This window comes from Vitis vinifera, chromosome 11 (genome assembly GCF_030704535.1).
Source record: "Vitis vinifera cultivar Pinot Noir 40024 chromosome 11, ASM3070453v1".
NCBI lineage: Eukaryota > Viridiplantae > Streptophyta > Magnoliopsida > Vitales > Vitaceae > Vitis > Vitis vinifera.
The window spans coordinates 5,451,794-5,475,757 of record NC_081815.1 but is presented as its reverse complement, the minus strand read 5'-3'; the positions used below and the strand labels follow the sequence as shown (position 1 = coordinate 5,475,757).

Below are 23,964 nucleotides of genomic sequence, written 5' to 3'. Positions count from 1 at the left end.
CAACCCCCCAATTCACTACCCTTGATATTCTTATCTCAGATTTCTTATTATCAATTACCATACTCTCTAAGACTCTAACTACAAACCAATCATCTCTCAATCTGGTATCCTCTTCTTCCCCTCCGTCCATCAATCAAATAATTTTAACATCTTTTAACTTACCATATGCACCGTATGTTATTAGAAATTTAGAATAATATAAGGATACGGTGCAGAATAGTTGATAGGAAAGTCATATATTTTTTTTTAGGTCCTCAATTTATTCATATTTTTCAAATAATGCACTGAATTAGTTAAGTTGGAAGCGGGAATTACCAAAGAAAGGGTGGGGTGGGTCCCAATCCTAAACCTTTTTTGTTAGCCCAAACAGATAAATAGATAAAATGGTTAACCATCTGGTGCGTTAGCAACTTAGGAGAAAGAGGGGGAGAAAGTATCATCTTGATCAGGATCAGGATCAGGATCATCATCGCATAATGAGGGAGAAGAGGCAGAAGCCAAAAGACAAGTAAACAAGTGGAACCAGAGAGAGAAGAGTAACAACTACAACAACAACAACCACAGTTGGCCCTGAATTCTAATCCTTCCTCTCTCTCTCTCTAAGACCTCCTAAATGTCGTGCTCTCTCTCTAAAAACTAAAATACTAAATACCCCACTCCTCCACCAACAATGTCTTGGCTTCCTAACCCTTTCGAATCCCCACAATACGACGCCGTTTCCAATCCTTCCAACGTCGCCGGCGTCCGTGAGGACCTCTCCGTTTTCTCCCAGACCATCGGCCGCCAACTCCGTGGCGTCGCCGCCTTCCTAGCCCCACCGCCTTCACCGCCTTCTTCACCTTCCCCCGTCGCTGCTCCCTCCGATTCTTCCTCTTCCGCTTCCTCCTCCCCAACACTTCGCGGCATCCGCAACGACCTCGCCGAGATCGGCGGCAGCTTCAAGTCCGGCCTCAAGACCTTCTCCAACTTGTTCCAGAGCCAACCGGGTGACGCTGACGATGAGTGCCTTGAAGATTACGATGGCGTTGCCGGGATTACAGAGGAGGTTCTCCATTTTGTTAGTCAACTCTCTACTAGGCCTGAATGTTGGACCGATTTTCCTTCGGCGCTTGATGATGGTGATGATCAATTCTTTTCTTTATTTTCATTGGCGTTCAGTGCAATTCTTAATTGCAGTTCAACATGAGAATATTGTGATTTTAGTTTTCTAGTTGTTACCGTGGAAACTGAACTGAACTGAACTCCTATCTATTGGCATTACAGAAAGGTTGAGCGATCTCAGTATCGTAGGAATGGGATTGGTTTTAGGATCTAATTCCGATGTTAATTGTTTAGATGGTTGCTATTTCTATGCTGTAGAGTTTATATATAAAGCAGAACAGAGCCATTCTATCTATGGACTTTGCTATGGGCCGGTTAAAATTTTTGGTTCTTATTGAACTTTGTAGACAGTTTTGATTTATTGTTCAGGTCTAATGTTCTTGTGGATTATGGAGTGGTTGATATATTGGTGATGCTTGGTTTAACAGGTTTGGCGTTTGAGTGGATGGTTAGGACTGTTTTGTTGTGGCAGGCAAAGTATTGGATTACAGAGTAGTGAATGTCTAATGTCATCTGGTGGAGAATCTAGGATGATGAGATCAAAGGATGCTAAATTGAGGCAGCAATTGAATTTTGGTCTGACATTGGTGTAATTGGTAGACATTTTTCTGTTATGTGGACCACAAATGGAATAGAAGGAGAGGAGTTGAATTGGGCTAATAACGTGTAAGAGAGATAATCAAGACTCCTTTTGTTCTTGATAGCTGGAGCAAGGTGATTAGTTCGACATGTTAGTGCTTATAATAGGGCAATGTGGGTGAAGTGGATGCTTGTTTTTAAAAGAGGTGGGAAAGGAAGCCCTTAGGAAGTGAGAGTCCTAACACAAAAGTTATTCCCATGGGAAATTTGGCTGGACCCAAAATTTGGTATGTTTGGAGCTTGACTGTGAAAAGTGTGTTGGAGGAATTTTTTTGGTCAGTTGAATAATTTATTCATAATTTTTTGAGAACTTGGAAAATGCTGGAGACAAGTGCTTTGAAGAGAAGACACTCATGTAAAATATTTAAATCTGTGTTACTTATATAGGGATGTATGAATTATATTCGGAAACTAAGGAAGAGGTTGGTTAAGGAAAGATAAAAGCAAGTAGAATATAGAAAATCATTTTGCCTTCATGCAATATATTGAAGCTAGTTTCAATAGGACCTGATGATGTTAGATAGAAGAAAGACTTCTATACATGGTTTTAAGTAACTGGAATAGGCATGGTAGAGTTGTTTATAGGATTGCACGGAAGGAATGTCCAAACAAGTACATCATGATGAAGAGAAGGGAGCAATGGGCTCCTAGGATTCTAGGAGGATAATGAATGGTGAGAGACAAAGAGTTTCAAGTTTCGAAGGACTAACCTATGGGATAAGACACACTTAAAAAGTGAACTTGTTTGGTTTGTGATGTATAAACTAGATTTTGATTTAAGATGGGGATTAATGTAAAACTAGATATGTGTCTAAACACCTTGGGATCTGAAAATTATTGTAAGTTGTTAGTGGAGTGCAATTTTAGTGAGAAGTAGATAGGATTAGCTTGTTAGTGATAGAAACGTTTCACTTAAAATTTTGAGGTGTGATGTCTGCTAAACAAACCACATGCCACTGAGTTGTTTGGGGGCTAGGTAACTACAAGGTCACACTATTAGACAATCACACTTTAAATACATTCTTTTAGAGACATGACTAAAATATAAAATATGTAAGAGATTTTTTTGAAAAACTAATGTGAAGAAAAAAAAAATCACACGCATCATATGAGTAAAGGTTCCTAAATCAATGGCCTAAGAGGTAGAGGATGAAGGAATATAAGCACTAAACACAAATATTGTTATACCTAATTGTGCAAAATAAGAAGTGGATGAAGCTTGTTTTAGATATGCTTGATATTGTTGAAATTGTTCATATTCTTCCTTAGATAACATAACTTCTAAGGAAGGTTGATCAACCTAAGATTTAGAAGCAAGTGACTGAGAAAAAGAGACACTATTAGCCATTGGCCCTCAAATATGAGTGCCCTTAGAAGACTAAGAGGCATGAGAGGGTCAAAGTTTAGGATGCCAATCCCAAGACTTGTCCTTAGTATACTTAGGTTAATTACAATGCTCACACCACACAGGTTTATTTTGATCATCATGAGTAACCTTATACTCCCTTATCGCCTCTATATCCAATGTCCTCACTTCAATAATCATTACCAAATACGGTTTGCATAGTTGGTTGATTGAAACAAGTACTAGAATGAGACACTAACATCGTCTTACGATGACTTTATTCTAAATGAAGGTACAAATAAGTTTGGTGAAGTGTTAAGGGTGTCATGAGACTTGAAGATAATCAAACTCTTCCCATGACATCTTCAGGTTGTAAAAATAGACAATTAATGGTTTATCTTCCTTGGATGCCAACAAAAGCAAGATTCTTTTCTTGGGAAGCAATTTCGGGGAGATTTTTTACTTTAATTAAAAAGAAGGGGTTGAACTTTGACGGATGGACGTTATCTTTGTAAAGTTGAGAAGGAATAACCATATTTTTCTTCATTGTGCTAAAATGAGGATTTTATGGCTGGTTACTAACTATAATTGGGTTGCTTACTGGTCCATAGAGCCATCAATCTGTATTAGAAACCGAATCCAAAAAAGAAACAGTTTTTTCCCAAAATATATAAAAATTAGAAAGACTTATCAAAATGAAATTTCAGATCTGTATTATTCCATCAAATACTATCTTAACCCTAAAGTTTCTACATTTTTGGTGTCTGTACCCTTCCCAGATCTCATGAATCTGTCTTCAATTTGTTGTCTCGGTCCCAATTACCAAGTTCATTTGGCACAAAGAAAAAAAAAAAAAAAGAGGAGAAGAGAATAAAAGAACAGAGGAGAATTTCTGGACTATCTTTGCAGGCCACGACTTTAAAATTTATAGGGAAAAAAAATATTTAGGGAAAATGAAAAAGACAAATATACCCTTTCACTTATTAACAACTTAGACCCTTGACAAAATGCCTTTTGCATCATCATGTACCATAGGATATTCAAGGTTAGATGGAGCTTTCCTCTTGAGTTCAGCTAAGATACCTGAACTTCTCAACTTAAATCAGTGCATGCATGTCACTCCCAATATAGTTGTTTGATTATTTTATTGAGTGTTTTTTTTTTGCCAACTTAGCAAATTGTTACATTGAAGAAAAAGAAGAATTTGCTGGAAAGTAATTTTTATGAGGATATTTTGTAAAACAAGAGAAAAAAATAAGGATAAAGGTGAGAAGAGGGAGAGTTTTAATTAAGGATGCCTTTGTTTCAGATTTATTTTTGATCAATTTTTATTTATTTATTTGTTTATATGTTGTATCCAAATGATATTTATACCCATTATTTGAGATCCTTATTAGTCAAGTCTTCATATCCTAAAATTTAGGGATATGAAAGATTAGACACTTGGACATATACATGCATCTGACTCCCACATTTAAATGCAACATACAGGGTTAGGAATCAATATGCATTTTCTTTTTTTTTTTTCTTTTTTCTTTTTTCTTTTTTTTATAGGCAATTAAAGAGGATATATGAAAAATAGTTTTTTAAAAAGAGCACAAGAAAGTGCACATAATGCACTTTCTTGTGCTCTTTTTATGTGCACTTTCTTGTGCTCAATATATTCCTTTGTCGTTTCCTATCAAAAAAAAAAAAAAGTGCACATAATGTCAAGGATCAATATGCTTATTGGCTTCTCTTTTGGTATCTTTGTTCATGGAGTTCAATGGGACTTTTTTTAGTTTAATTGCCATAGAACCAGGGAATTATTTCTTATGCTGCTCAAACTATCTTAATTTGAGTCCATAATCTGTGTTTTCATGGCTGTCATCAAGGATGAAATTTTTGCGATATATCACGAAAATATCGCTGAAATATCATGCTTTGGCTGGCAACAATACAATATTAGCATGGAAATTTCACCCTTCCAGTTTTTTATTTTTATTGTCATTTTATCGCAATTTTCACCATTTTACCGATATTTTGACAAAATTATTAACATATTGCGATATTTTTGGAGTGGTCAATGTGTGAAAAATTTTAATGGGAATTAGCTTGAACCCTGGTCTCTTGTGTACATAGGAGGGGCTACCAACAAGGCTAGTTTGCCCTGTGGTAAGCCAATACATATGAGTAAATTGTAGTTGTACTCCTATACTCATGAAAATACTAAAATAAAATATTAATTAGTAATTATTTTATTTTCATATTCCATTTAAAAATTGTTTCAAACTATAACAATCATCATAATAATTTTTTAATATCAGAATTTCTTTTATATTTTGAATATTCAATAAACCATAATATTAATATTAAATATATTTTAAATTCTTAAATTATGAATATTATTATCGAATATCGCAAATTATATTAAATTTATGTCAATTTTTTTCAATAAAATAACTTCATTATGTGTGCTTCTTATACAATTTTTTTTTTTTTTAGTTTTTATTGATATTTTCATGAGTTTTGATCATTTCTATATTTTTTTCTCAAAATTTCTATCGATATTTCTCAATATTTTTGTTTTTTTAAATTCTGCAATAAAAGCAACTTTAATATGTATATAATTGCTTCTTTTATCATGTTTTAAGGTTTTTTCCATCATTTATCATAAGTTTAGATCAATTTTTCCTCACCGATATCTCCCGATATATCTTGCTATATTTGTAAAATCGAGTTGCCAATATATCCATCGAAGCTGATATCTTCATCCTTGGGTGTGATTGAGGTTTGGATTTCTTCTGTTTGTTCTTAGCCACTCATTCTTAATCATTCTTGCATTTTCCTTTATTAATAAATTCTTTGTTTTGTATTAGGAGAAAAAAGAAGGATGATTTCGTGCCACAGGTGGAAAGATTTGATATTGATTTTTGTGGATTGTTGGGTTCATGTTTTTTTTTTTTTTTTTGGCTTATTTTACCTATCTTGTACGTAAAATGGTGTATTTACCTCTCTTCTAGACTAAATGCCCCCCCTTATTCAAATGCATTCACTCTTTAAAAAATGCTCACATCACTGCACACATACACAGAAAGAAGGTTCTTAAATGCTCTCTCACACAGAAAGAAGGTTCTTAAATGGAATCTGTGTTCTGGCATGGGATTCTGTCTTGATTGAATTGGTTATTACTCATCAGTCAAAGCCCATTGAATTTTCAGAATTTTAGCCCTAGAAGCAAATTGATGCAATTACCTTAGTATCAGTTGTGAATTGGAGAAGTATTATTCTGATGCAAAAACTGAAGTGCCTTGCAAATTATCAGAAGTTTCAGTTGCAATGTAATCTTTTCACTGGGGATACTTTTGAAATGGTTTTGTTGGATTTAGGTTCCTTTTTGGTGTATAGGATAGGTAGTTTCTGGAAATGGCATTTAGAAACTCCTGTCATTGTTGTGTTCTTGCAGTACAAGAATATGGTATTTTATGCATACAACTCCTCATTTCTTCAAAATGCAGAAAAGTGGCTTCCTCTTGTGCATTTGGGATGCCACTTGCTAGGATGTGTTGATCTTACTTATCTCATAATGCTTAACTTAGACTCTCTTAATTTTTTTTATTTTTTATTTTCTAATTCACTGAAACAAATGATAACCTCATATCTGAACCAATTGGCATCTGAAACATGGCATAATTTATTGCAGATTTTTTCATGTCTGATATTCAGAGAGAACATGCATCAACCATTGAACGCTTGGCTCCAAGTTTCGCTGATCTTAGACTTCAACTTTGCAGTTACATGAGTGATGGACAATTCTGGATGATATATTTTATTTTGTTGCTTCCAAGGCTAAATGTGCATGATTCCAAGCTTCTATCAACTCCTAAGGCAAGATTTTTGTGCTTCATATACCACATCTTACTATTATTATTATTTTTGTTGGGATATGCATCTATTATAGGTCATATATATGATCTGCTTTGCCCACCAAATATATATATATATATATATATGCACACACACACAATCTGCTTTAGGTGATGTAGAATAACCCCCCTAAAATAGTTGCTTTTAGAGGAAATAATGGTGGGTAGGGCTTTGTTTGAATTTATGAATGGGAAAGAGGAATTATGGTTTGTAGATGGAATAAAAGTTACTAGATCATATGTGGTTTAACTGGTTGAATGAGCATTATGGGGGGGGGGGGGGCAGGAAGATGTTGAAGGTCTTGGTTGAGAGGAAGACTTTCTTGATTAGGTTGGAAGGCGAGCAAGGAGGCGAATGGTGTTCGATAACAGAGATAAGCAGAGGCTCTGTTTTTGCATTAGGTTTTGAAAAGGAAGCAGTTGGGTGGTTGGCTGATTACTTGACGAAAGCCTTAACATTGAAGAGTCATATGGGTTTCAACAAAAAATTCAGGGGAAAATGTAGGGTGCATCTGATGGAAGTTGGCTTCAACAACCATGGAAGGTTCATTAGGATCTCGGAGTTTGCTACCAACAGAAAGCCTTCCGTTCTGATCATTCCTGAGGGCGACAAGGGCAGAGGTTGGGAGAATATAAAAAAAGCGTTATCTTCTTTGTTGGTGGTCCCTTATCCGAATGTAACAGAAAAAGGAAGGAATATAAGAGGGGAAAGCTGACCTCACAATAACGAGGGATTGATGCACAGATCATATGCGAAGGTAGTCGATGATGAAGGACCAAGAGGAGGTGGTCTAGTTCCAATTGGGAGATGGGCGCGAGCTGTGGTATGTGAAAGCAAGTTTGACAGGGAGAATTGGGCTGAGGTTGGAAGATCAGTGGCGAGAAGCTTAGGGAAGAAAGGCGTTGTAACGATTGTACCCATTTCAGCTGGAAATGGTGTATTCTTCGTTGAAACAATCGAGGAAGCCATATTTCTCCATGATTTGAGGAAGTTAAAGGCTGGGGAAAGGAACATCATCCAGTTGCGAAGATGGTCGCCAAAGGAAAATGCAGAAATAGACGGGAAGTTTAGAGAAGGCTGGATAGAATTACGGGGGCTGCCATTTCACCTATGGTCGGAGGTACACCTGAAGAAGATTGTGGAGCAATGGGGGACAGTAAATGAAATAGATTGGCGCATGTTGAAGCTGTTCGATCTCAGCAGGGCGAGGTTAAAGATCACAATGAAGGATAGGGCAATCCTTCCAGCTCTGTTAGAAGTGAATGATGGGGATTGGGTGTTTACAGTCGTCGTCGTAGTGGTCGGAGATGAAGAATGAAGGAGAGGTAGCGAAAAAGGTGAGCCGACTCGGGTGGCTGTCGCTTCTCACTCGGGGACAGGTGGAGGAAGACTAGGGGAGAGTGGAAGATCAACGGCGGGGGGGAGATATCGTGTCGGGGAAGACAGCAGACAAATGAAGGAGGGAGAAAAGGTTAAGGCTATGCTTACCTCAGCCGGCAAATGTGACAAGGGCTACCAGCTCCCGTCGCAGTCTCGTTTGAAAACAGATGGGATGGACGGGATCGAAGTAGCAGGAGGAGATTGGGCCGGAGAAGACGAGGCTATCACTGATGTGGGCTGTCGGGCCTGTGAGAGGAAGGCCCAGCCGCTGGCAAGGCCTGGTCTAAGAGCAGATATAACGGGCTGCAAGCTTAAAGGCCCAATGGGGTTGGGTCTAAGCCCAGAAGAGATTACTCCATTTGAGACTGGGGCATCGTTACACAAGGAAGAAGACTCATCTTCTGCAAACGAAAAGGGGAAATCAGACCCTGGACTCCTCGAGGTCCAGTCGAGCAGGCTAGCGAAGAAGAAGGTGCTGCAAGGTTCAAGGAAGTTGTGGTCAACCTTCTTTCCCCCAAGCTCAGAGCACCGACGGGGAATCCGATGTAGCAGCAAGCCCATTTCGCGCAGAAAGACCAAGGTGGATAGCGAAGAGGACTCAAAGGCAGAAGATTCAGGTGCCGAATCTCAGGCGAACAGAGGTTTAAGTGCAAGCTCTCTTTTTTCTCCTCGATTTCCAAGGCTTCGCAAGAAGAATTTAGGGGAAAGGGCTTCATCGCCAAGAAAGGAAGAGGATCCGAACAATGCTTCATCTGACGAAGATATGGAAGGATTTTTGGGCCAAGTGGGGTCTGATCCTCGTGACTCAGCAGTCATGGTTATGCCTTCTTCGCCAGAAACCAGAGGTAAAGGGCCTAACTTGTTGGGGAATTGTGGTTCGATGGTTGCGGAATTTCTGGAGGTAACGCCTTCACTTTTTCAGCCCACCCAGCAATATATTCCCTCTTCTAGTGGCTTCACTAATTCCCTCATGAACCCTTCCGTCCCCATTCTGAGTCCTTCTACCCCCATGCTTCCCGTTTCAGTTTCTCAATCTTTGGCTCCTATGGAAAACCGAGTAAATTCCGAATTTTTTTTCAAAAAAGTCAACGATGCTTTCAAAGGTCAAATTCCTGTTGATATCCCTAATTCAGAAATGGAGGTGATCCAGCTTGTTTGTCCCTACCAGATGTTCGAGACTGTCAACCCTCTCTCAGATGATATAAGATCGCCTATCAAGGAGTCCAGTAAGGCTGCAGTTAACCTGGGAGGTATTGCGGGCTCTCCTCCGGGCGAGTTCCAAATAGAAGGACTATCCCCTAGGAAAATGGCAAAAGTACGTGAGGTTTTAAAGTCTCTGGATATCAAGGTGTATTCTAGGAGGAAGAGCAGATGCTCCACAAGATTGAGACCAATTGGATTTGGTTCGGAGATCAGGGTCAGAGAGTTTCACATGAAGATAATCAGTTGGAATACCAGGGGTTTGAGTTCAAAGAAAAAGAGAAGGGTGGTTAAGGATTTTCTGAGATCAGAAAAGCCGGATGTAGTGATGATTCAGGAAACAAAAAAGGAGTATGACAGAAGGTTTGTGTGTAGTGTTTGGTCGGCCAGAAATAAGGATTGGGCAGCCCTTCTAGCGAGTGGGGCTTCGGGTGGGATTTTGATCATATGGGACTCTAAAAAATTGCGTAGGGAGGAGGTAGTGTTAGGCTCTTTTTCGGTCTCAATCAAGTTCGCGATGGACGGACGCGAATCTTTGTGGCTATCTGCAGTTTATGGCCCAAACAGCTCAGCTCTCAGGAAGGATTTTTGGGTAGAGCTTTCAGACATTTTTTTTTTTTTTTGATAGATAAGCACAACTTGTATTAAAGGGCAAATAAGCCAAAAGCATACAGCATGTATACAAACTCAGCCACACCCCAAAAAGCAAAAGAGACAAGCAGCCTCAACGGCCCTTAAATAGCCGCTAGCCACTCCAAAAAGAGTAAAAGCGAAGAGGACTCCTCTCCCATGTACACTCTCGCCCAACTCCACAAGTTACAAACAAAATGATTTTTGAGTTTCTGTATGTCTAAAGAGCCCCCCCTAAAGGCTAATCTATTTCTCTCCTTCCAAACCGTCCAAAAAATACACACCGGTATGGAATTCCAGATTTTTTTCCTCTTTTTCCCCACAAAGGAGCCCCTCCAACTAAGTAACACCTCTATGACCGTCTCTGGGAACACCCAATGAACCCCAAACAAGGCAAGGATAATATCCCAAAGAACCCTAGCCACTGTACAGTGTAAAAGAATGTGATGTACATTTTCCTCTTCACAACCACACAAAAAACAGCAATTAGGAAGCTGCCACCCTCTTCTTTGGAGCCTATCCAATGTAAGGATCTTCCCCCATGTAGCTTCCCAAGCAAAAAAAGCAGCTTTGGTAGGGACCTTGTCCACCCAAATGCATCTAACCGGGAATTCAAGGGAGTTAGGAGCAGCCAGCAGGTTGTAAGCACAGCTGACCCCAAATTTACCTTGACCTCCGCCTCTCCATACCACCGAGTCCTCTTCTTGGGAAAGCTTGAAATCCCTCAGCATGTTAAACAAAGCTTCTATGAAAACCAGCTCCCAATCATTTGAATCCCTAGCAAATCTGAGGTTCCAACCTCCTTGACCAAGGCTGGAGTCCCACACCTCACTGATAGTTGCATTTTTGTGCACCGCCAAAGCAAATAATTGAGGGAAAATTCTGGACAACGCCTCATCACCACACCAATGATCAGTCCAAAAATTAACCCTCGTCCCCTTTCCCACCTTAAACCTAATGTTGTCCCAACACCAATTTGCCTCCTTCAAAATCTCCTTCCAAACCCCAACCCCAAAGGCTCCGCGAGCTTCATTTGTCCGCCAACCAAGGCCTTCTTGCCCATATTTCACCCCAATCACTTTCTTCCAAAGAGTACCCTCTTCAAAAGCAAACCTCCAAATCCACTTACTCAACAAGGCTTTGTTAAGGAGATCAATCTTCCGTATGCCAAGCCCTCCCTTCACTTTTTGAGTGCACACCACCTCCCAATTGATGAGGTGAATTTTCCTTTCCATTCTCCCCCCTCCCCAAAGAAAATCTCTTTGTAACTTTTCAAGCCTTTTCGCTACTGACTTTGGCATCCGAAAAAGGGACAATTGATAAATTGGAATGCTAGCCAAGGTGCTCTTGATGAGGGTTATTCTCCCGCCCTTAGAAATGTATTGTCTTTTCCAAAGGGCTAATCTTCTCCTCATTCTTTCTTCCACCCCATCCCACATAGATATGGCCTTGTGATTGGCTCCAAGAGGTAGCCCCAAGTAAACTGAAGGAAGAGCTCCCACTTTGCACCCAAGCTCCACTGCCATTTCCTCAATTTCTTCAACTTCCCCAATAGGGATTAGCTCACTTTTGGCTAGATTTATTCTTAGACCAGACGCCGCCTCAAACCAAGCCAAGATCCAGCTTAAAGAGGTTAGATACTCTTTCTTAGCTTCACAAAAGATAATTGTGTCATCCGCAAATAGAAGATGAGAGACCTCCATCACCAGCCCTCCTCTCCCCTTAAGGCTGCACCCTGAGACGAACCCTCCCCCAACCGCCCTTCTTATGAGATCACTTAACACTTCCATACCCATGACAAAGAGATAGGGAGATAGAGGATCACCCTGACGCAGCCCCTTGGAACTTGGGAAAAAACCCGCCGGAACCCCATTCACCAAGATAGAAAATTTGGCAGTTGAAATGCACCACCAGATCCACTCCATCCATCGACTCCCAAATCCCATCTTTTGTAAGACTTTCATAAGGAAATTCCAGTTGATGTTGTCATATGCTTTTTCAATGTCCAATTTGCAAATCAGCCCCTTCTCCTTACGCTTATACCAAAAGTCAACCACCTCATTAGCTATAAGAGAGGCATCCAGGATCTGTCTCCCCCTCACAAAGGCGTTTTGATCCATTGAGACCACCTTTCCAAGGACCTTCTTCAATCTATTTGCCAACACCTTGGCCACAAGCTTGTACAATCCCCCTAGCAAGCTAATAGGCCGGAACTCCCCCAGGTCCTTCGCTCCCCCTTTCTTAGGGATAAGAACCAAGAAAGTGGTGTTGAGACTTTTTGCAAAAGATTTTTGCACAAAGAACTCCTTGAACAGATCCATGATCTCCTCCTTCACAAAATCCCAACATGTTTGCCAGAAAGCCCCTGTAAACCCGTCCGGTCCAGGAGCTTTGTCACCATTCATATCCATCAAAACAGAGTGGATCTCTTCCATAGTGAAAGGCACCTCCAAGCCTTCAGCCTCACAAGAGTTTAGGCGAGGGAGGTGCAGCCCCTCAATATCCGCTCTCCAACTTGGCTCTTCAGTAAGCAGCTGCTGGAAGTTTTGCACAATCCCCTCCCTTACCTCCTGCTCCTCAGCCCTCCACACCCCATTGATTTTGATTCTGTCCAGGGAATTGTTTCTACGATGGGCATTGGCCATCCGATGGAAGAAGCCTGAATTTTTGTCCCCCTCCTTCAGCCACAACTCCCTCGACATTTGTCTCCAGTGGGTTTCTTCCAGAAGGACCCACTTTTTGAAATTTTCCTTAGCTTCCTTTTTCATTTCCGTTTCACTTACTGACAGGCTCCTTTCACTTTCCACCCTGTCCCAGAATTCAACCTGCTGGAGAGCCAAGCTCTTATTAACTTCTAGTCTGCCAAACACCTCCCTATTCCACTCTTTGATTTTCTGTTTTAGCACCTTCAGCTTAGAGGCCAATCTAAAACTGGCCTTCCCCCTCACCACCGTCCCCTGCCACCACTCCCGAAGGAGGTCCTTAAAGCCATCTACTTTCAGCCACATATTTTCAAACCTAAACGGAGATGGGCCTCGTCTTAAACCTCCACCCTTCAGCATAATAGGAAAATGATCCGATGTGGGCCTCGGCAACCTACATTGAACAACCCCACAACATTTATCCAGCCAGCACTGAGACACGAGGAATCTATCCAGTCTTGCCCATGCTTGGTTATTTCTGCCCCCACTCCATGAGAACACACCACCTTGTAGCGGAAGATCTAGAAGCTCTAACTCATCTACTACCTGGGCGAATCTTCTCATCGCACCACTTATCCTTCCCTGACTGCTCCTTTCTCTTTGAGACAGGACGACATTAAAATCGCCCCCTATACACCACGGGTCACTCCATATGCCTCTAATTGCCCCTAACTCTTCCCAAAAAGCTTCCCTCTCCTCCCTAGAGAACGGCCCATAAACACCTGTGAAGATCCAGACAAACCCATCCTCCACATTCCTTAGCCTACAGGAAATAGAAAACTGACCCACTTCCATCTCAATCAACTCCAGAGTTCTTTTATCCCAACAAATCAGCACACCACCCGCAGAGCCATGAGCATCCAAAGCCCCCCATTCCAAGAACCTCCCAGTGCCTAGGCTCCTAACCACTCCCTCAGCCATTAATTGAATTTTTGTCTCCTGGAGGCAAAATAAGTCCACCTTTTGACTCCTAATCATAGCCTTAATCACCTTTCTTTTGGAGCTATCATTAGCTCCCCGCACGTTCCAACTTAACAGTCTTAACTTCATTGGATAACCAGCATTTGATCCCCTCTTTCTTGCATACCATTCCTCAGCTTCTTCCCCCTCTCGTAATTAATGGAGCATTCTAATCTTTTCAGCTCCCGTTCAAACTTCGATTTGTCCAGAAGAATTTTACTATGGACTTTTTCCCTCCTTTTTCTGATCTTGACCAAAAAGTCCAGGATATCCTTCTCCAATCCTTTTGTCGAGAACCCCAGGAATTTGCTAAACCTGGCCAATTCACTATCTTCCCAATCAACCTCTTCCCATCTTTTTTCTTCCAATGTTTCTGTACGGATCAGACGTAGCTCCTCTCCACCTTCTCCATTACTGCCATTACTGGCCTCCATCAACTCCCAATTGGCTACTGCCCCTTGCTCCATAAACCCTAAACCATTGACAATGCAGCCCTATGGATCTCTCTGGTCTACCTCCCAACCAACACCAGAGAAGTCGTAATACCCCAAAGGGGTCCGACTGGAAAAAAGAGGAGAGGAAGAAGGAGCAGCGGGGACCAATAATCCACCAAGACTAGATGTATTTCCATACCTCTGAGCTTCTTCCATTAGGGCACCATCAGTCTTTGGGCACACCACAAGGCTTGGTTCCTCCATCTTCTCCATGCTCTTCAACCAGAAAGAAGAAATGCCTGCGTCTGGCCCTTTCAACAGTCGTGGGCCAGTCCATCCCAAAAGGCAAGCCTCTCTACACGGGCCTAAAATGTTATAGCCCAGCCCAGACGCTTCTGATGACTGCAAAATTGGCTTGGCCCGTTCCACATCCTCCCTCGGCACCAGCCCAACAGCCTGTGATCCCTCACCCAGCAGCCCAGACGACCCACTCCATGACGGCCCAGCTTCGGAAGCATTTGGATCAGGCCCAGAAGGCCTAGAACTCAATTCACTAATCCGAAATGCTTTAGTGGGGCTCCTCTCGTTCAACCCACCCAAACGGGGCTCCATCGGACGGCCCGACCCATCAGACTGGCCCCTTGTCCCATCCGACAGCTGCTGCAGTTTCTCGATCCTAGTGACGCCCTCCACCTCCATCACGCGCTTTTTCGCGCGTGCACGGGCCTCACCCCCAACCTCGCCCACTGCAGCATTCTTCAACCCTCTCAGCCCTGCCGATGCTACCTTCAAGACCGGCCTGACCTCCCACCAAAGGGTTAGCGCATAGCACAGGTCTTCAATCCAAATTTCAACCACATTGGGTAGTTCTTCCCCGTCCGTCTTTACCAGGATCCGCGCCCACTGTAGCTCTTCTAGCCTCTCTGTTTGGGGATCGATTGCTAGAAACCCCCCACACTCCTCACCAATCCTTCTCAGGATGGCCTGATCCCAAAGAGAGACAGGGAGGCCCACGATTCTCACCCATGCCTCACGCCTTTTTTCCCCTTCCAGCATGCACCCCGTCGCGGGCCTCCATTTTTCCAGACGGAGAAAGAACCCTCTTACCGTAGTGTTTCCGAGGCCTAGAACTCTCTTCGCTTCGTCCAATCTTTCAAACTCCAACAACATCTTTCCCCTCTCCAGCTTTGCAACGCCCAGATTACCCTTCAGTTCCCAATCTTTTGCCAAGAGGGTTCCCCAAGCCTTCAGATCGTCCCCTCTCCCAGATCTAGGGTTCCAAGACCCAACCAAACAATGACCCAATTTTTCCAAATTTCTGCTTATCTCCTTCTCTCTAACCGCGACCTTGATTGCTGCATGATCGTTCCTCATCGGCTGTTTGATCACCTCCGCAAAGGTCTTCATCGTGATAGGCTTCAACAAACTCTCCTCATACTTCTTGCCCTCATCCCCTTTCCTAACAATATCCAGACGCCTCAGCGACTCAATCATTGAGGTCCATCCCCCCACTGCTCCTCTCCCTTTGGGGATAAAAATACTAGCATTTTTGTTCTCCAGATCCACCACTCCTAGTCTGATGTAGCACCCTCCTCTGTTCTCATCTCGTACCATAGAGTAAACCCTCCCATTTTCCTTCCAGCTTCTTCTCCATTTCCCACCATTCGTGTCTTCACAGCAATGGATCAAACCCTCCAGAAAACACCCTAGGCTCTCTATTCCCATCCGTACCCACGACGAGGTCCCTCTCTTCCTCTCCACAACCACAAACTGCGTTTTGCCCTTTTTTACTTCCACCTCGATTTCAAATGTCTTCGATTCAACACTGAACCTGTTCTTCCTGGAGATCTCCCGTTGCCCCAAAGGATCGGCTCCCTCTAGACTTACATTCCGGCTCGAGCGCCCTCGATCTTCACCCCCGCTCCCATTCAGCCGTAGCAAACCTCTCTTTCCTTCGTCGATAACCTTCAGACGCAGAAACCCACGCTCTTCGCCTTCGCTCTCCTTCGATCGCAAGCCCCCTCGCTCTCCTCCCTCGCACTCAGGCTCCCTCACTCTAGCTACCTCGCACACTCTCTCTCTCTCTCTCTCTCTCTCTTCCATTTCAAATCTGTGTAGAGCTTTCAGACATTGTTGGACTCTCTTATCCGCGTTGGTGTGTGGGCGGTGACTTTAATGTCATAAGGAGAAGTTCATAAAAATTGGGAGGTTCTAGATTAACCCCAAGCATGAAGGATTTTGATGACTTCATAAGAGATTGCGAATTGATAGATTCACCTTTAAGGAGCGCATCATATACTTGGTCAAACATGCAAGAGAATCCAGTATGCAAGAGATTAGATCGCTTCCTGTACTCAAATGAGTGGGAACAAGTATTTCCTCAAAGTCTTCAAGGAGTAGTGCCAAGATGGACTTCGGATCATTGGCCGATTGTTTTGGAAACCAATCCATTCAAGTGGGGACCAACGCCATTCAGGTTTGAGAATATGTGGTTGCAACATCCTAGTTTTAAGGAGAATTTTGGAAGATGGTGGAGAGAGTTTCAAGGAAATGGGTGGGAAGGGCACAAGTTCATGAGGAAATTACAGTTCGTTAAAGCCAAATTGAAAGAGTGGAATAAAGCTTCTTTTGGAGAGCTAAGTAAAAAGAAAAAAGATATATTATCTGTATTAGCTAACTTTGATTCCTTGGAGTAAGAAGAGGGCCTATCCCATGAACTTTTAGTCCAAAGAGCTTTAAGAAAAGGGGAGTTAGAGGAGTTGATTTTGAGAGAAGAAATACATTGGAGACAAAAAGCTAGGGTGAAATGGGTAAAAGAAGGGAATTGTAACTCAAATTTTTTTCATAAGGTGGCCAATGGCAAGCGAAATAGGAAATTTATCAAGGAGTTGGAGAATGAAAGTGGCCTAATGTTGAATAATCCAGAGAGTATAAAAGAGGAGATCATAAGGTATTTCGAAAAGCTTTACGCGAGTCCTTCTGGAGAATCGTGGAGAGTGGAAGGCTTAGATTGGTCCCCTATTTCTGGTGAGAGTGCGTCTAGGTTGGAATCCCCCTTTACTGAAGAAGAGATTTTTAAGGCCATTTTTCAGATGGATAGGGATAAGGCTCCGGGGCCGGATGGCTTTACCATTGCAGTGTTTCAAGATTGTTGGGAAGTGATAAAGGAGGATCTAGTGAGAGTGTTTGCAGAATTCCATAGGAGCGGAATTATCAATCAGAGCACCAACGCTTCCTTTATAGTTTTGTTACCCAAAAAAAGCATGTCAAGGAGAATCTCAGACTTTAGACCTATTAGCTTGATCACTAGTCTATACAAGATAATAGTCAAAGTGTTAGCAGGGCGTCTAAGAGGGGTACTTCACGAGACCATTCATTCCACTCAAGGAGCCTTCGTGCAAGGGAGACAAATTTTGGATGCAGTTCTCATAGCCAACGAGATAGTGGATGAGAAAAGAAGATCAGGGGAGGAAGGAGTTGTATTCAAAATTGACTTTGAAAAGGCCTATGACCATGTGAGTTGGGATTTTTTGGATCATGTGTTGGAGATGAAAGGGTTTAGTCTTAGATGGAGGAAATGGATGAGAGGTTGCTTGTCCTCGGTTTCTTATGCAGTCCTAGTGAACGGTAATGCGAAAGGGTGGGTTAAGGCATCTAGAGGTTTAAGACAAGGCGACCCTTTATCACCTTTTTTGTTCAATATAGTGGCAGATGTATTGAGTAGGATGTTATTGAAAGCTGAGGAGAGAAACGTCTTGGAGGGTTTCAGGGTGGGTAGGAACAGAACAAGGGTATCCCATTTACAATTTGCAGATGATACCATTTTCTTTTCCAGTACTCGAGAAAAGGATATGATGACGCTTAAGAATGTTCTGCTAGTGTTTGGGCATATTTCCGGTTTGAAAGTTAATCTTTACAAAAGTAATATCTATTGCATTAATCTTGAACAGAATCACCTTTCTAGGCTGGCCGAGATGCTTGACTGCAAGACTTCTGGGTGGCCTATACTTTACCTAGGTCTTCCTCTGGAAGGGAATCCTAAGGCGTGTGGCTTTTGGGATCCTGTGATAGAGAGGATATCAAGGAGATTAGATGGGTGGCAGAAGGCGTACTTATCTTTTGGAGGTAGGATAACCCTCATTCAATCTTGTCTCACCCATATGCCATGTTACTTTCTCTCCTTGTTTAAGATTCCCGCCTCAGTGGTAGCAAAAATTGAGAGAATGCAAAGAGAATTTTTATGGTCAGGCGTAGGGGAAGGCAAAAGAGACCATTTGGTTAATTGGGACGTTGTGTGTAAGCCGAAGTCGAGAGGGGGTCTGGGTTTTGGAAAGATTTCTATGAGGAATGTCGCTCTTTTAGGGAAGTGGTTGTGGAGATATCCTAGGGAGGGTTCAGCTCTGTGGCATCAGGTTATCTTAAGCATTTATGGATCACACTCCAATGGCTGGGATGTCAACAATATTGTTAGATGGTCTCATCGTTGTCCTTGGAAGGCCATTGCACTAGTCTTCCAAGAGTTTTCCAAGTTTACTCGGTTTGTGGTAGGGGACGGGGATAGAATTCGGTTCTGGGATGACTTGTGGTGGGGGGATCAACCTTTGGGAATCCAATATCCAAGATTACTTAGTGTAGTCACGGATAAAAATGCTCCTATTTCATCAATTCTTGGATATTCCCGTCCTTTCTCTTGGAATTTCAATTTTCGCCGAAATCTAACTGATTCTGAGATAGAAGATTTAGAAGGCCTTATGCGGTCTCTTGATCGTCTACACATATCTCCTTTGGTTCCAGATAAGAGATCCTGGTCCTTACCTCCTTCAAGTCTTTTCACAGTCAAATCTTTCTTTCTGACCTTATCCCAATATGCCGAGTCGCCTCTAGTGTTCCCTACTAAGTTTGTCTGGAATTCTCAAGTCCCTTTCAAAGTCAAGTCCTTTGTCTGGTTGGTGGCTCACAAGAAGGTTAATACTAATGACTTGCTACAATTGAGAAGACCCCACAAAGCACTTAGTCCCGACATATGTAAGTTGTGCATGAAGCATGGAGAAACAGTAGATCACCTTTCCTCCATTGCTCTTTGACCATGGGGTTGTGGCACAAATTATTTCAATTAGCAAAGATGGATTAGGTTTCCCCAAGGAGCATCTCTGACATGTTTTTTACTAATTTTAATGGTTTCGGATCTTCTAAGAGAGGGGTTGTTTTATGGCAAGACGTGTGCATCGCGTTAATGTGGGTGGTGTGGCGGGAAAGAAATGCAAGGATTTTTTAGGATAAAGCAAGGAATTCAGGGTATTTTTGGGATTCTATTCGTTTTTTGGCTTCTCTATGGGCTTTTTGTTCTAAGGTTTTTAAGGGGATACCTTTTAACGTGTTACAACTTGATTGGTTAGCGGTGTGTAAATAGAGCGTTTGTTTATTCTCTCTTTGTATTTCTTATATTTGATTACTTGTAGTCTTGTTTCTCTTTGGTGGGAGGATTTCTCATCCTTCTAATTGTACATTCTTTTTATCAATATATTCTGTTGTCGTTTCCTATCAAAAAAAAAAAAAAAAAGATCATATGTGGTTTAAGGTGACTTCTGGGATTAAATTAAAATAAAAATCATACTGAAAATTCTGGATGGTAACAAAAAATTAAGAGTTTGAGCCTGAGGATGGTGGAGTTGGTATTGCAATTTGTGATTAAAAAAAAAAAAAGTTAGGATTTCAGGATGAATATTAAAGTTAATGAAGGGCTGGCAGGTAAAAAAATGCGCATGAAATATACGAAAAAAAAAGGAGATAAAATGAAACCTTATTTATTATGGCCTTCTAGGGGCCTTAGTTAAAAAGAGAAATGAATGGAGTGCTGTCACTAAATAATGAAAAATATGAAGAGAATTTTTATCCTTTGAATGATTAATTCATCTCAACAACTGCTTATATGAAGCATGGTTACAAAATCCCTCAAACTCAAGCACATGAACTTTTAAGACAATAAGATGCTTATACAGTAAAAAATTTCCTACACTCTAAATGAAACTCTAAGCTTGAAGTGGCATAACTGAATAAGAATGGGACGCAATGGATAAATGGTAATAACTAATAAGATCAGGGTTGGTTTGGGTCCCTCCAAGGAGTTTTGAGGACATGTTGGTTATTGCTTTTAAAGACTTGGGGAACTCTTTAAGAGGCAAGACACTTTGGCAAATTGCTTGCCTTACTTTGGTATGGATGGTGTGGCAGGAGAGAAACAATAGGATCTTTGAGGATAAGGGGAGAACGGAAGAGATGTTATGGGATTTGATTCTATTCTATTCCTCTCTATGGGCTTCTTGTACTGTAGCTTTTAGAGGAGTTCCTCTAAGTGTTTTACAACTCAACTGGATTGCAATTTGCGCTTCAAAAGTTTGAGAATGTTGGGGTTTCTCTTTGTTTTTAGATTTCTATTGTTGGGAGTTTTCTCTTTTGTTCAGTTTGTGTAGGAAGGACCTCTCATCCTTCCCTTGGTTTCTTCTCTTTCTGTTGTTTCTTTTCTTTCTCCTGTATCTTTTCTTCTATTAATATATTTTTCTTCATTTCTGATAAAAAAAAAAAAGATCAGTCTGAATCTTATCAAAAACAAAATTGATAAGATCCATAATGAAACACACTTTCTATGCACCCTATATCTGGAAAACGACCAAAATTCCCAAAGATATGGGAATTTCAAACTTCTCCAAATCCAAAGAAGCTATAATCAATTAGGTTAATAACATTCAACCTAGAGTACCCGTCTAGTATGGTACGTTATGATGGGACCCATAATCCACTAGTGGAGCCTACACGAGTCACAGTTTTTTGGAACACAGTATTTATCAATAGGGTTTCCCTCTTTGTTGGAGTGAAACGGATAACCAATTGAAAGGCAAACTGAGGTTAGTTTACACACCCTATCTTTGATTCTCTTATATCTTGAACTTCTTCCTCCTTTTTTTTTATTCTACTGATAGCTTGATTCTTAAGATGTAAGAAAGAATGAAGCTTCACTTATTGGAGGAGAAACCATATCATGTCATGTTGATTGTAATCTGCATGTACCATAACGTCTATGCACAATCTGCAGTGGAGAACAGAAATAGATTCACCATATCATAAGCTATGACTTCCCGCTTTGTTAAAATGTGCTAATGATCATTTAAAAGGGGAACCAAGGTTTTTTCTGTGACTGATCTTTTATTTCTTTCTTCTTAACTGTTCATTGGTGACTGAAACTTTAGTTGATAGTTGTACTGCTTCATGCTTTACCATACGTTTCAGGAAAAGAATAACCTAGTACATTAAGGATTGATGGGTATGACTTTGTCACGTTTTGATCTAGATTCGAGTTAATCATATTAATTATGAATTGTGATTTCCAGTTTGATGCAATTAAAAGGGGTGCAAATAGTTTCTTTGAGCATGTTTGAGTTATAATTTTGAAGATTTTGTCATAGAGTGACCCATGAGCTGGAGGTGTCTATGCTTGGACGCCCATGAAATGGGGCCATGACTAATTTAGTTCCTAATTGGCCTTTGTCCCATAACCCAGAGCATTCTGTTGCAGAATCCGAAATGTTGGGACTGGAACTGACGACAGGATGAAGGGTCTAAAGCTTTATCTTATTACCTTTATTTTAACCTTGTTTTTTTTATGTGGTGGGAGAGATCAGGTACTTCCACATGCATTGTTATGGCTACTGTAGATTATAGATCATCCATGAAAATACTGCATATTTGCTATGCCACTGTATTCTAAAATCTGTATTACTTCATATCCTTTATTACTATGCCAGAATACTGTATTACTATCTATTTGCAAATGTCAGTATTATTAATGAAAGGACACCTTCAGTTTTGGATATATTATTTAGACACCTTGAATCTAACATAGCAAGCCCAAATTTTCTGTGATTATCATTCCTAGTCATTTTACGCTTCCTTAAACTGGCCCTGCTTCAACTTCTGCATAATTATATTTCTCCACCTCTTTGTATACTTCGTGTGTACCTTGCAGGGCTTATTTCTGGTGGTTTCTTTGTAATATTTGCCTCATTTTCTTATAAAAAAAAAATTATATTTCTCCATGAGCTATTTTACTTTCAGTCTTGAACTAATTGGTTTTCTACATTTGTGATCAAATGATCCGATTTTCTATGGACTATTTAAATTTTCTTTGAAGGTTTTTAGAATTTGATCCATTGAACCTTATCTCATAAGAAATGTTTTTTGTTATTTAATTAAGTACCACAGTAACTAAGACCTTGTTTGGTAACTATTTTCAAAAACAGTTTTTGAGAACAATTTTTTGAAAATTATTTTATGATATTTTGTAAAATAAATGTTTTTCTGTTTGAGAATGTTTTTAACTTATTTTCTATGTTTTTAAATATGTTTTAAAAATAACTTTTGTATTGAGTTCGTAAGTTTTAATCATTCTCCATATTTGTATGATTATTTTTTAAAAAAGCCATCAGAAAACAAGTAAAAACAATTAAAAATAGTTTAAATATGTTCTCTGAAAACACTCTATTTTCTATTTTCTAGTTGCCAAACATATTTCCTTATTTTTTTATTATGGAGAATAGAAAATTATTTTCGAAAACTGTTGTCAAATAGGGCCTAAGTTTTCTATGTAATGATTAATTTTTTGAAACATAAGATTTATTTGAGGTAGTAAAAGATTTTCTATTACCGTTTGCATGAATGTTGGGACATGAAATGTTCTGTTCCTCTGATTCAAAAATTTCCAAAAACTGCTTCTTCTTTTGAGAAAGTTTCACTGGTTTGCAGATTGTTGAAGCAAGGGACGTACTTCTGCTGAAGCTGCAAAACAAGAGGGATGCAAAGGTGAGCTCTGAGAACTCAATGGTGGATTCATCTGAAGGGAGCAGCAAGGTCAGTAGGACACTGGGAGAAGACAGCCCATCTCAGGAAAAAGAGGTTTTGTCTGAGTCTGTAAGTGTGGCACATGAGATGGATAAAGGTGAACAAGAGAGCACTGAGCAGTTGTTAGAAGAGGAAGATGCTGATACTGGCAATTCTGTGGGTGCCGTGAAACGACTTGAAAATGAGGATGATGTCTCTTTCAGTGACCTGGAAGACGATGATAATGATCTCTCCCGAAGACTGTCTGGCCTAAGGCTGAAAGATGATATTAGGGTTTCTTCACCAAATGGGTCCAATGAATGGGTTAAACTGAATGAAAATTGTGAGATTCATGGCCAGCAAAGGACAGGCCAATCGACTTCAAGAGAGAGAGATTCAGAAGGTGAGGAGTCAAATGACTGGCTCACCGTTGATTTTGATTCAGACAGTTTGGGGGCTGTTTGAGTGGCAAAGCTGCTGTAAAGTTTCTACACATTTTTCTTTTTTTTATTTGGTCTGTTAAGCTTCTCTATATAAATTTGTAATCAGCCAAGTCTACTCCAAACATTTGCTTACAGTCCCTGTGCAAACCTTTTGGTGTAGAGGATGTTTCTATGCTCTTCTGTTCCACAGATGTATATTCTACATAAAAGGAACTACCGAAACTACTGAAACTGTTTCAAGTCGTTACTTCAAAAATTGATGTGGCCAACTTTCGGCTCGTTCCCGATATCTTCATTATTTTCTGTACATATACCAATTTACTGATGTATGCATTAAGAGATAGGTTTACTGA

The 23,964-nt window shown here is 40.7% G+C and overlaps 1 protein-coding gene across 1 annotated transcript; it reads left to right on the top strand.

Annotated features, from left to right (window-relative positions):
- The first annotated feature begins 373 nt into the window (after positions 1-373).
- LOC100256011 (uncharacterized) lies at positions 374-23,900 on the top strand. Its single transcript, XM_002282443.4, has 3 exons — positions 374-1,118; positions 6,768-6,952; positions 23,094-23,900. Exons 1-3 carry the CDS (start codon positions 671-673, stop codon positions 23,631-23,633), a joined length of 1,173 nt encoding a protein of 390 aa, XP_002282479.1. The 5' UTR covers positions 374-670; the 3' UTR covers positions 23,634-23,900.
- The last annotated feature ends 64 nt before the right edge of the window (positions 23,901-23,964 follow it).

Bases quoted from the DNA above. Each gene is read 5' to 3' on its own strand.
- LOC100256011 (XM_002282443.4), top strand. From the start codon at position 671: ATGTCTTGGCTTCCTAACCCTTTCGAATCCCCACAATACGACGCCGTT. The intron at 1,119-6,767 runs GTGATGATCAAT...AATTTATTGCAG, and splicing joins TCCTTCGGCGCTTGATGATG to ATTTTTTCATGTCTGATATT. The intron at 6,953-23,093 runs GCAAGATTTTTG...ACTGGTTTGCAG, and splicing joins AGCTTCTATCAACTCCTAAG to ATTGTTGAAGCAAGGGACGT.